Source organism: Aureobasidium melanogenum (genome assembly GCF_000721775.1).
Source record: "Aureobasidium melanogenum CBS 110374 unplaced genomic scaffold scaffold_29, whole genome shotgun sequence".
Classification (NCBI taxonomy): domain Eukaryota; kingdom Fungi; phylum Ascomycota; class Dothideomycetes; order Dothideales; family Saccotheciaceae; genus Aureobasidium; species Aureobasidium melanogenum.
Genome location: NW_024470081.1, coordinates 162,461 through 174,807, shown reverse-complemented (window position 1 = coordinate 174,807; position 12,347 = coordinate 162,461). Strand labels below are relative to the sequence as shown.

Genomic DNA, 12,347 nt, shown 5'->3' with positions numbered 1-12,347 from the left:
CGAGACATGTCTAAGGTCGCGAGTTGCCTTGATGTTTTTCACATCGATTCAGAACAGGTAGTTAGCAAAGCCCTGTAGCGAACAAAGTCAACAGCACCACCGAAGTAAGAAATAGTCTGATCAAATCAGCAAGGCCGTTATGTTCAAAGCTGGCATAATTCAAAGCGATCGATATAATCGACTCTTAAGTAGCTGTAGCCAATGAAAACCTACTCTTGGTTGTAAAACATGTCGAGAGGAGCTAGGTGATAGTATTACAAAGACACAGCGCATTTTAGCCTTTGTTGTATAGATTGAGTGATATAAAGTACTGTGTCAAGATCAGCCAACGACAAACAGACCTCAGTCATGATTAATCCTTCTGCACACGCGACATGACAAGCGTTATCCGGCAGTGATGCCACTTTCGCGTGCGAACGGAATTTTGATATTGATTGCATCTATTGTATGTCATTGTAGAAGAGATGTCACTGTGAGCCGCGAAAAGGCGCGATGTCCCTCATCCTCGGTTGAACAGATCTCAGCTTGGTATGAGCGTCTGCTTTCCCGGTTCCGTTTTGGCTTCCCGCCTTGTACGCCGACACGTGATATCGTACCCGACGTCATTTAGGGGCAATTTCGTTTTCGAGACAGCCGTCCTCAAACTCACCGCTTTAGAGAATGCAAAAGTCGTGATTGTCCTCTTGACGAAGATTCTCACAACAAGACTTTGCCAACATGTCGGAGGAACAAGATATTCCGGAGGAGCAGCAGGCCCAGGTGGTCTCTGAGCACCTCCCATCAGGCTATACTGCCGAATTTACTGGCAACAACTCTGGCTCTGGAGTCGAAGACTCTCTGAATCTGCAAGGTGGAGATATCCACAGAGACATCTTCAAACTCAATGCCCAACCTCGCCAAACTTTGCACCAAAGAGCAGCGACATTTTCTGCTCCTCGCGCTCGCAGGGAAAGCTGGGATTCTGAATTGACAGCTTCTCGAGCACGAGCTCCTGGTGCTTTCCGTCGCCAGTACATGCAGAGAAACAACACTTTCAACACTGCTACTATGCCCGTTACCAGGAACTTTGTCGAGTTTTTGAACCTCTATGGAAGCTTCGCTGGTGAAGATCTCAACGAGTCTGACGATGAAGCTGTCGAAGATGAAGATGAAGAAGAGCAAGCCCCTGCAACCGAGAGCAGGCCACTTCTCGGCCGTCGCAAGTCATCTCGAGTAGCACCCAAGGGTGACGCTGGTATGGTCAAATCCTTCTTTACACTTCTTAAGGCTTTCATTGGTACCGGCATCATGTTCCTACCAAAGGCCTTCAGCAACGGCGGTATTCTGTTCTCTTCGTTGACAATGGTCTCTATCTCATTGGTCTCGATGCTTGCTTTCCACCTGCTACTCAAATGCCGCAACCAGTATGGCGGTGGTTATGGTGACCTCGGAAAGGCCATTGCCGGAGACAAGATGAGATCCCTTATCCTCGCCTCCATCACCATCTCGCAAATTGGCTTCGTCTGTGCTGGTGTTGTCTTTGTGGCCGAGAACCTTCACGCATTTCTCGAGGCCGTCGTCAAAGGCGAAATGCCTGTATCAGTTCGTGCCTTGATCGCGATACAGCTTGTTGTCCTGGTTCCCTTATCTTTCATCCGTAACATCTCAAAACTCGGTCCTGTTGCCTTGTTGGCTGACGTCTTCATCCTGATCGGTCTTGGTTACATCTACTACTTCGACATCTCAACGCTCGCCAAAGATGGCATCGCTCCGACCGTTCAGCTGTTCAACCCCGATTCGTTCACCTTGACCATTGGATCAGCCATCTTCACTTTCGAAGGTATTGGACTTATCCTGCCTATTCAATCTTCTATGAAGAAGCCCCAGAACTTTGAGTGGCTCTTGGCTGTGATCATGCTTCTCATTACTGTCATCTTCACCTCGGTCGGTGCCTTGTGCTACGCCACCTTCGGAGACGACACGCAGATCGAGATTATCACAAACTTCCCCCAGGACAGCAAACTTGTCAACGCCGTCCAGTTCTTGTACTCCATGGCTGTGCTGTTTGGTAACCCAGTCCAACTGTTCCCTGCCATGCGTATCATGGAAGGAAAGCTGTTTGGTCATTTGTCGGGCAAGAAGGACCCGCTCACCAAGTGGAAGAAGAACGCTTTCCGAACATTTTTGACTGGCGTTTGCATTGCCATCGCCATCGCAGGTGCTGGCAATCTGGACAGATTCGTCGCTCTAATCGGATCTTTCGCGTGTGTACCACTGGTCTACATCTACCCTCCTCTGTTGCATTACAAGGGCTGTGCCGAAACACGCCTCGCAAAGGCCGGCGACATCCTTTTCATGGTAATCGGTATTGGTATGATGATCTACACAACCGGCGTCACACTGGTGAACAGTTTCTAGGCGATCGCAACAACAAAAGGATGTTGGATTCAGCTGCGTTTGGGTCTGTACGATATATGGAACGATAATGAAAATATGACCGCTGAATCAGCCTGTATTGAGAAAAGTGGCCCTCTTAGTAGGGATTTGCAAAAATAGCCAGTCAACAAATTTGAAAGTTCTACGAAAATATTAATGTTGTTCTCGTTGTTCGAAGTCCATACGCGCTGAAGGAGTCAATACAAAAAGCATTAAGATCAATCAATGAGTGGTATCCTACACCCGAGACTTTAGCCGCCGTGGTGTAGCGCGGGTCAAATGCTGACTGCATATTAATCTCAAGGATCTGCGAGATGCAGTAATCATTTGGAGGATTCGTGAGATAAGTACAGTAATCACAAAGCGGATAACATCCTGCAAAAGACCTCGAGATTCAGCAACTTCAAATTCAGTTCGCTTGTTCACACCAGTGTCTCCTCGTCAAACTTCAGATTACTTTGGTTTGGTGCTCATACTGAGCATGACTTACTTATCAGCAGTATCGGGCTCAATCTTCGGAGCCATACTCTTGCTACTGAGCTACAGAGCATTCTTTCACCCTCTGGCTGATTATCCAGGCCCTCGACTTGCCTCAATCACAGGTCTATGGCGACTTTGGCACTATATCATTGGAGACTGGTCAGAAATCATCCTCGAGCTTCACAAGAAATATGGGAAAGTTTTTCGACTGGCACCAAATGAGCTATCGGTCGTAGATGAATCGGCCATGAAGGCACTCTTCGGTCATAATACAACCGCCCTCAAGACTAAATGGTATTCCGCCTTTCAAAGCCCTCGGGGAGCTCCGAATATACTGGCTACTCAGGATACTAAAGTCCACGCTGCTATTCGCCGCAGATTTGCTCCTGCCTTCAAGATGACTGTTCTGTTGCGACAGGAGGACTCTATGCAGAAGTATTTGGATAAGCTCTGGCAGTCACTCGAGAAGCCTGCTTCAGATGGCACCATCATTGATATGTGCCATTATACAGAAACTGTGACATGGGATATCATAGGTCAACTCTGTTTTGGAGAACCACTGGGTGCGATTGTTGGTCCTGACGCCTTAGATCTTGCCAACATTCTGAACAAATTGCTGAAAATGTCCACGGTCCTGGGACACGTTTGGGGTCAGATTGCCTGGGTTGATAATCCACTGACACGATTCATTGGCATGAAGAATCCTATTCAAGATTCCTTTGAATGGGCATCCCGGGTGGTTCAACAGCATGAGGAAGCTGACCGTAGTAGTGTTGAGCCTGATACAGTTGACTATTTTCTCAACTGGAGAGACGCCCAAGGAAAGCCAGCGACACATCTTGAAGTTGTTGAGGGTGCTTTCGCAGTCACGTAAGTTTATGAAGATGGATCATGTCCTTTTCACATTGTCTGCTCACTAAGAACGCACAGTGGCGCGGGAGCAGATACTGTGGCGATTGCAATGCGAGCGGCTTTGTACCATCTCAACACCAACCCGGCAGTACTTCAGAAGTTGAGGGAGGAGATCGATGTTTTCGATGCTGACGGACCGCTCTCTTACAAACAAACACAGCAACTCCCCTACCTAAAAGCTGTTGTGAGAGAAAGTCTAAGAATGTATTCTCCGGTACCAGCGCAGCTGTATCGAATTGTCCCCTCGGGCGGTCTGTCAATCGATGACCGTTTCATACCTTCTGGCACAGTGGTTGGTATCAGCAGCCTAGCACAAAACAGAGATCCCGCGATCTTCGGGTTAGATGCAAACATCTTCAACCCTGACCGGTGGCTAGGGGATGAAAGCAAAGCACGATATTTCGAGGCTGCTCTGTTCAATTTTGGAGGTACAGGTATACGCTCCTGTCCAGGTCGAGATCTCGCAATGGTAAGCCAATCTAATATGCTTCGCTGTCAGTACTAACACCCGCAGATCGAGCTTTACAAGTTTGTTGCTCAGATGGTTCAGAAGTTCGATTTTGAGTTGGTGGATCAGGCACATCCATGGTCGGTGAAGACTTATTTCTTCGCCATTCATAGCGATATGAGGATGAGGGTTGCCCACCGGAAGAGATCTGTCGGAGTACACAACGAGTCCACTGATGATTTAGTTCAATGATGTTACAATAGCGAAGAAGATGGAGCGTAATCTCAGTTCTTACCAAGGTGTTCTTCTCGTATAGTGGATGATCTCTTCCGATTGCCAAAAGTGGGGGCGGGGTCGGTCTCAAGCTACCCCAACGGCCGTCGGCAGGTCCGACCTATCTACCTACCCCATCAGGCACCACGTTGGCCGTGACTCGATGTAACATCTTCAACAAGATGTCTCTCAGCATGTGTACTCCTTCTGTCGCTCACTTGAATACCAACTCACACCAAAATGTCGATTGTATCGCTTGCAGAGGGTAGCTTGTAAGACTTCTACCACACCAATAGATAAGCATAATCTAACCTCCTAGGCCCACGGTCACCAAAGAAGAACTGCATGCTGCTGCCAAAGGAAGAGGCTTTTCCATTCCAGCAGGCAGTCAGGATGAGATAGATTTTCTTCTGCTGCAAAACAGCTTCGATGCCGTTGCTTCAGCTGTAGCGGCTCTTCCTGAGTATATCGATCCAAGACTCGAGCCAGTTCCAGTAGAAGGTGGAGAGCGGAAGTGGACAAAACCCGCTTCGGAAGAGAATACTCTCAATGCTTGGTCGCACAAGGTGAGTGGATCTGTCGTATTTTAAGTTGAAGCATTTCTTAACAGTATCGTCAGACAAACCTCAAGGCATCTTCTCCAACAAGCACAGTACTTGCCGGTAAGACTCTTGCCATGAAGGACAATGTCAGTGTTGCTGGAGCACCTTTGCGTTTGGGCACTGCTCCCGAATTGTTCAAGGGTGGAAAACATGCTATCAGTGAAATTGACGCAACTGTGGTGAAACGCATCCTTGAGGCCTCTGGCACAATTTCTGGAACTGCAGTGTGCGAAAACTTCAGCTTGTTCCCTACTTCTGTTTCAGCAGACAGTGGACCCGTCCATAATGCATGGGCTCAGGGTTATATGACCGGAGGCAGTAGCTCGGGATGTGCTTCATTGGTTTCGGCAAAGGACGTGAAGGTTTGGAGCGAGAAGCATGGATTGACCTTCAAGACAACAGCACTAGAAGAAGGAGGCGTAGACATGGCGATTGGTGGTGATCAGGGAGGCTCCATTCGTGCACCAGCATCTTTTGGCGGATTTTATGGGCTCAAGCCTACTACAGGACTGGTTCCGTATACAGGCATAGTGTCCATCCTCCCGATGATCGACTCGACAGGACCCATGGCAAGATCTATTGAGGATGTTGCACTTTTGCTTGGCGTCATCGCTGGCTACGATGGCATCGATCCTCGTCAAACACCAGAGACGCCTCTTCGTCAAGCTGTGCCCGATTACACAGGGCTCCTCGCCGAATGGCAAGCAGCCAAAGAAGAAGCCAGCGAATGGACTACCACAGCAGCGGCAAAAGGGCTCCGGATCGGCATCCTCAAAGAAGCATGGGAGATCGCCGGTCTGAACACCAACGTAGCCGCGATCGTCAGGGCCGCAGCGGAGAGATTTAGTAAACTCGGGGCAGAAGTCCACGAGGTATCGGTACCACTGCATCTGCTAGGCCCGTCGATTTGGACCGTTGCAGGTCGCGAGGCTATTCCCCGATTCTTCGAGAACAGGGCTTCCGACTTACTTTCTCATCCCTTGCCAGGGCTTGAGCCGAACCCGACGGATCAGACTTTCTACGACAAGTTAGTCTACAAGAACCCGGCTGTCATCAATGTTGTGCTCAACGCCGAGCACATGGAAACTAAATATGGACCTTCGCTTACTCGCAAGGCTCATATGCTGGTTCATCAGTTGCGTGCCGAGTATGACAAGGTGTTCGAGAAGGTTGATATTTTGATCACACCGACAACGCCGACCGTGGCAGACAAGCACTGCAACTATACTAGTGTCATGGAGATTGCACAGAAGGCTGTGGGTGTCACGCTGAATACTTCACCTTTCAACTGCTCTGGGCATCCTGCAATGTCAATTCCATGCGGTTGGTCAGAGACTAGCGACGGCGAAGGCAAGCTTCCGGTCGGTATGCAGCTTGTAGGCAAGAGATGGCATGAGATGGATATTTTGAAGGCTGCCTCTGCTTGGGAAGTGCTAGGCAAGGGACTGGATTCGTAGTTCTGCGCGATGTGGATGGATGAGAGATCAAGATTTGTTGGAAATAAAACGTGAATTCATGATATATAACGCCCGGGTACTAGTTGCAGTGATGACAGCCATCTTTCAGTTCCCATGCTTCGCTTTAGTAAAAACAGACCCTCACTAATATGTTTAGTCGTCAGATGAACGCCATTTCGCGTCAACCTGCGGTGTGAACTAAAATAGGATCTAGTCCCAGTCACCAGCACCAAGCTCGACGGGTCTGCCATTTCTCATGGCATCCATGATCTCGTCGATGTTCCATGGCTCGTAGCGGTAGCCAGGAGGGTAGTTGGGTGGGACACGCTCGTCGTCTTCGTGTCTGATGCCCTTCTTCATACCATCGACAATGTTGTCGTAGTTTGAGTGAATGTAGTGCTCGGGGTCGTGGCTCCAGACCCACTTGGGAAGCTTGGGAGCAGCCCTGCGGGGGTCGAGCTTTACCTTCTCCCAGTCGGTGTCCTGGAGGAGCTCTGCGTTGCTGAAGCCAAGCTTCTGTGCGCAAGAGTTACGGATGAAACTGCAGTGATGTTAGACTGTGAATTCATATCAGGGTAGAGGTGTGACTCACCGAACTCTGACGTGAGCACGGACGGCATCGTCAATGCGGTCCTTGCCAGCAAGTTGCAAGCAAGAGGCAATAGTGACGGCATCCTCAATGGCTTGAGTGGCGCCGTTACCAGAGGCAGGCAAGAAAGAGTGAGCAGCATCACCGATCTGGACGACGCGAGCTCCAGGAGACAACCAGGTAGGCTGAGGGTTTCTCCACAGAAGCTCGAAGTTGATGATGGTATTGTCTGGTGTGCACTTTACAAGTCTCTTGAAGATGGGTGCCCACTTGTTGGGTCCAGGGACCTTGTCCATACCCTCCAACACTTCCTCGTGGTCGATAGTGTTGTTCCAAGACTCGGCTTCGCTACCAGTGGCGTCGTGGTTCATGATCCAGATCATGGTGTCAGGGCGGGTGAGGGTCAAGGCGTAAGTGCCAGGGCCAAGCCATGTACGGACGATGGGGTTCTGGCCGTTGACCATGGAAAAGAACTCCTTGACCTCAGGATCCTTGTCAAGGTGCTCGATAGGGAAAGCAGCTCTCCACATGGCTCTGCCTGAGGAAACTGCTCTGACCTGGCCACCGACAAGCTTCTGAGACTTGGAGCCGACACCGTCGGCGGCGATGACAACATCAGCCTCATACTTCTGGCCGTCATCACAGACAACACCGGCCTTGTTCCTCTCGATATCCTCGTAGTAGTCGACGACGCGGCGGCCGAACTCGACCTTGACACCAAGAGCTTCGACCTGGTTGACGAACATCTTGTAGACGAGAGGGCGCATCTGGAAAGTACCAGGAGGAGTGCCAGGGTCGAGACCCTGAGCCTTGAGACGGTCGGCAACTCTGAGGGGCTTGATCATTTGCTGACCAGAGTGCATGAAGGTCTCAATGTAGGCATCGTGGAGACCAATTGAGTCGTACTCCTTCTTCATCTCAGGCCAGTGGTTGAAGAAGCGGGTAGCGCTGAGACCCATGAAGTACATGTCTCCGGCAGTGTTGATTGTTGCATTGCGCTCAAGAACCTTGACATTGTGGCCCTTGCGAATACATTCGAGAGCAGCAGCCAAACCTGCAAGACCAGTACCAACGACGAGAACGTCGATGCCAGAGTTGGGGTAAGAGCCCAGAGGTTTAGTTTCCATCTTGGTCGCCATGTTGATGACAGTTCGGAGAATTGATCTTGATGAAACGAGAGTTGATGCATCTTTTCAACAGGATCTTGCCAGTTTTTGTGTTTTGTTTAGTTCTTGCTCGCTCTCAGAAATCTCCGACAGACCCCATGCAGGCATGAGAAGATCGCAAGTCGGTGGTTTGTTGATGCCGGAGAGGCGTGACATTGGATTCGGGTCTCCAAAAGAGTCCGGACGGAAGAGATTCATGACGAGCATGATAGGCATGATCAACGCTCGCACATGCCTTGCTAGTGCTGCTACTACCCATGACGGCGACCATCGACTCTGCGACCGGGGAGACAAGCCACCACCAAGCGACACCTTGTCACGACAAGCGCCTCAAACACCTCCCCGCCCGACAAGACCTCTGGGCAAAGAATCCCTCAAGCCATGGGTGTTGGGCGTGCCTTGCCTGACAAACTCTCACGTTTCGTCTGTGCGTCGGCGCGGGCCGAGCACACGACGACGTCCTTTGCAGGAGCACTGCTCATCGTTGCTCCTTCTTTACTTCCCACGCAATCCTAGCAATTGAACTCCGAAAGTCGTCCCGTTCCTGATTGTCCAAACCACTTTCTCTTGCTTTGGCTCAAGCTCTGTAATCGGTCTCGGACCTCGCAACGTTGAGCGAAACTATCATCCATAGTCTCCGTCTCGGACCCCGTGCCTGTTACACTGCTTCTTCCACGAGAATGCTGTGTGAGGCAGCTATTGTTGTCTCTGTACGGTACTACCCACATATCTCGCCCCCACATGTCCATGGGACATGATGTCTCGATCTTGGTGTACTCACGACTGGTCCTGCCTGGTCCCAGATAACCGAGCAGATTGAGTTGTGCCGTACCCCAGTAGTCACTTGTTTCCTGCGGCTGTGGCCTCTGTAGCGTCGGTATCCTGGCTAAGCTTCACCTCGCAATTAGCCTCCCTTGGCTAGTTGCCAGCCTCGCAGTTTATTTCCCAGAGCCTGCGCTATGGAACGCTATGGTATGTGTCAACGTAACTGCTCATTGCCCATGCAACCCATCATGCAGCCAGGCAGATCTTGCCATGTTTTTTTTGAACCAATGAAATTTCGTGTTTATTGTTGCTGCAGTAAGGATCTCATCAGCATGCTGCGACATCCTTCCAGAATCTCACCAACATGTTGTCGAGAGACGTCCCTTTCCAAGCTCTTTGTTCTTCTCCGATTCCTACACGGCTATGCTCATCTCTGTCAGCGACGACACCAACACTCGCTACAATTGATGGGACCAGCCTTGCGGTTTTGCCTTGGGTGGATGCTCGGGATTAGAGCGAGCAGATCTCATGAATCATCGTGCAGCGACGATTCTTGGGCTTGCATGCCCACACCCAAAACCCCCTGTTGGAACCTTTCCGAAGTGTCTGATCGCGGATCGACACATCGTTTCCATGTGAGTTTTAGACTCGAGCATATTGTCAGGCTCACGCTTCACGGCACGTTGAAGTCTCGATCGCCTGGTTCTTCTTGAGTTAACATCTCTGTCCTCCCGCTCTCTGATCTCCCTCTCATTTCCTTCTCTTTTGTAAGTCACAATGCAGCCCCTCACGTTAGCCGCTGTTGGCCTCGCCCTTGTGGCCTTTGTGGCCATCTCCTTCCTGAACAATGTACGGCGTCCCAAGAAGGCAGAAGCGGAACATCAACTGCCTGGGCCAAAGCTGTTGCCAATCATTGGACGCATTCACGACATGCCCATCCAGAAGATGTGGATCAAGTTCAAGGAGTTTGCAGATATCCATGGCCCCATCTACTACACCGAAATGCTTGGCACGAAATTCATCATCGTCTCTGATGAGAAGATTGCCGAAGAGCTTCTTGTCAAGAAAGCCAAGTACAACTCTGACAGGCCTGCCGTCCCATCGCTCTTTGACTCGAAGAGTACTCATGGCTCTATGGAATACCTTCCCTTGATGGGCAAGAATCGTAAGACATCTACCACCCTACTTACCCTCATGACTGACTAACGTGGTGTAGAGTACTGGGCTAGACAACGTCGCTTCACACATGGCTACCTGACCCAAGCCACCAATGCTGGCTACTATGGTGTTATGCAACATGAAGTTAAGCGATGGATGTTCCGTCTCCTTGAGAACCCTGATGGCTTCAACTTCTCTCTCGAGGACATGGCTTCCAAGATCATGTGCACACTGAACTGGGATGACCCAAGCTTGAGTGAGTACTGCATTGGTAGTGCCTGGGGTCTGCTCACTCAGATGTCTCCTGCTGGTCCTATTACCAACATCATCACACCTTTGTGGCAACTCCCTGAGTTCATCAACCCTTGGAAGAAGGCCGAACACAAGCGTCATGACGAACAGCAACGTTGGTGGATGGAAAACCTCGTCCGCGTCAAGACTCAGATGAAGGCAGGCACCGCTCGTTGGAGTTTCACAAAGCAGTTCCTGGAAACCGAAAAGACTAACAATCTCTCCGGTGACTACGAAGCCTCCTCTGTTCTCGGTATGCTTGCCCTGGTGGGTATCTTCACTGTTGCCGGCCCTCTCAACTACTTCCTTGTCGCCATGGTCCACCACCCTGAATGGCTAAAGAAGGTCCAAAAGGAAGTTGATGAGCAACTTGGCGGACGTATGCCCAGCATCGAGGACTTCCCCAAGCTTTCTACTCTTCGCGCCTGTATCAAGGAGTCTATGCGTTGGCGCCCTAACGTTCCTACCGGTGTGGCTCATGAAGCCGAACAGGACGATTACTACCGTGGTTACTTCATCCCCAAGGGTGTTCGCATCCTGCCCCTTGACTAGTATGTTCGAACATTCTCTCATTGGCTTTTCGTACATTAACATTGGCCTCTAGTGCATTCCTCCTGAACCCAGTCAAGTACCCGGACCCAGAGAGCTACCGCCCTGAACGCTGGCTTGAAGCCGGATGGCCAACTTTCCAAGAGCCACTGACACAATACCCCACCATCAAGGGCATGACATCTTTCGGCTTTGGACAAAGACAGTGTCTCGGCATGTCATTGACGCAGGACGAACTCATTGTGGCTTGCGGAGCGCTAGCGTGGGCGTACAACCTCAAGCGCAAGGTCGACCCTGCTACCGGCCGAGAAATCGAGGTCCCCACCGATAAGTGCAACTCTCTTCTTATCGTCAAGCCCGATCCGTTTGAGATGGCCTTTGAGCCTCGCAGCGAGGCTCGCAAGGCAGACGTCATCCGCGAATGGAAGATGTCGGAAGCCAAGGACCTCGAGGAGCGGGCTGCGTATGCTAAGGCTGCAGCGCTTGGACAGACACAAAAGTTTGACGATATTGTGATCTAACAAGACCAACAATGTCCGAACTTGCTGTTGTTTACCCGGAGGAGAAGTCCGTAATTCTCTTTTCTTGCGAGGCTGGAGATGGATGATTGGTGTAGCCATTGTGATGGCTGGGAGGCATGGTAATGAGTTTTTATTTGTTCTAACCTTCTTGTTGTCTGCCTTGTTCCCATCTGCTTCAAGACTACCCTTCTTCTTGTATGTGTCTTTTGTCCGCTACAGCAGGTCTTGTCTTGCAGCTCTTCAGCTACACTAGCAAAGATTTTGTATTTCTTTTTGTTTCGTACTCGTAGTCGCAAAGATTAGATATCAACGAATTTGTTCATTCACATTGGACTATCTTCGAACATGCATATTGTACGACAGTACGAACCTGAACCAGATCTTGCTCATACGGCCGCAGTTCCAAAACAGATCCGGAGCCATGGATGTCCGCGCATACTTGCTGCAGGCAGTCGCATAGTAGGTGGTTGGAAAAGCATCAGGGATCCGCCCTGTCAATCGTATCAAGAATGTTTGGATCCGACCGGCGGTGCGCGGCAACCCATCTGTGCAAGCAAGTCTTGACGACATATCACTTTTCTGGGGTATCTGGTGTTATATCAACATGGTAAAAGATCGTCAACGTCATTTCTCCTTCGGTGTTTGGATTGAGGAGAGCCGATGCATGCATATTTGGAGCAAATAGACTTTTTTGCATGGTTCGATTGGTAGGTCTTGCGAT

The 12,347-nt window shown here is 50.2% G+C and overlaps 5 protein-coding genes across 5 annotated transcripts; 4 read left to right on the top strand and 1 right to left on the bottom strand.

Annotated features, from left to right (window-relative positions):
- Positions 1-717: 717 nt before the first annotated feature.
- M437DRAFT_58682 (uncharacterized protein) lies at positions 718-2,397 on the top strand (the record flags this gene model as incomplete). Its single annotated transcript, XM_041023434.1, has 1 exon — positions 718-2,397. The coding sequence occupies one exon, from the start codon at positions 718-720 to the stop codon at positions 2,395-2,397; it is 1,680 nt and encodes a 559-aa protein (XP_040875787.1).
- A 499-nt stretch (positions 2,398-2,896) lies between these two features.
- Positions 2,897-4,507, top strand: M437DRAFT_78775 (cytochrome P450; the record flags this gene model as incomplete). Its single annotated transcript, XM_041027050.1, has 3 exons — positions 2,897-3,765; positions 3,826-4,276; positions 4,322-4,507. The coding sequence occupies 3 exons, from the start codon at positions 2,897-2,899 to the stop codon at positions 4,505-4,507; spliced, it is 1,506 nt and encodes a 501-aa protein (XP_040875786.1).
- Positions 4,508-4,768: 261 nt separating this feature from the next.
- M437DRAFT_58701 (amidase signature enzyme) lies at positions 4,769-6,587 on the top strand (the record flags this gene model as incomplete). Its single annotated transcript, XM_041023440.1, has 3 exons — positions 4,769-4,800; positions 4,848-5,094; positions 5,148-6,587. The coding sequence occupies 3 exons, from the start codon at positions 4,769-4,771 to the stop codon at positions 6,585-6,587; spliced, it is 1,719 nt and encodes a 572-aa protein (XP_040875785.1).
- A 210-nt stretch (positions 6,588-6,797) lies between these two features.
- M437DRAFT_58749 (monooxygenase) lies at positions 6,798-8,303 on the bottom strand (the record flags this gene model as incomplete). The annotated part of the gene is made up of 2 exons (XM_041023448.1): positions 6,798-7,128; positions 7,180-8,303. 2 exons carry the CDS (start codon positions 8,301-8,303, stop codon positions 6,798-6,800), a joined length of 1,455 nt encoding a protein of 484 aa, XP_040875784.1.
- A 1,581-nt stretch (positions 8,304-9,884) lies between these two features.
- On the top strand, positions 9,885-11,626 carry M437DRAFT_78772 (cytochrome P450; the record flags this gene model as incomplete). The annotated part of the gene is made up of 3 exons (XM_041027049.1): positions 9,885-10,272; positions 10,324-11,107; positions 11,161-11,626. The coding sequence occupies 3 exons, from the start codon at positions 9,885-9,887 to the stop codon at positions 11,624-11,626; spliced, it is 1,638 nt and encodes a 545-aa protein (XP_040875783.1).
- Positions 11,627-12,347: the final 721 nt, after the last annotated feature.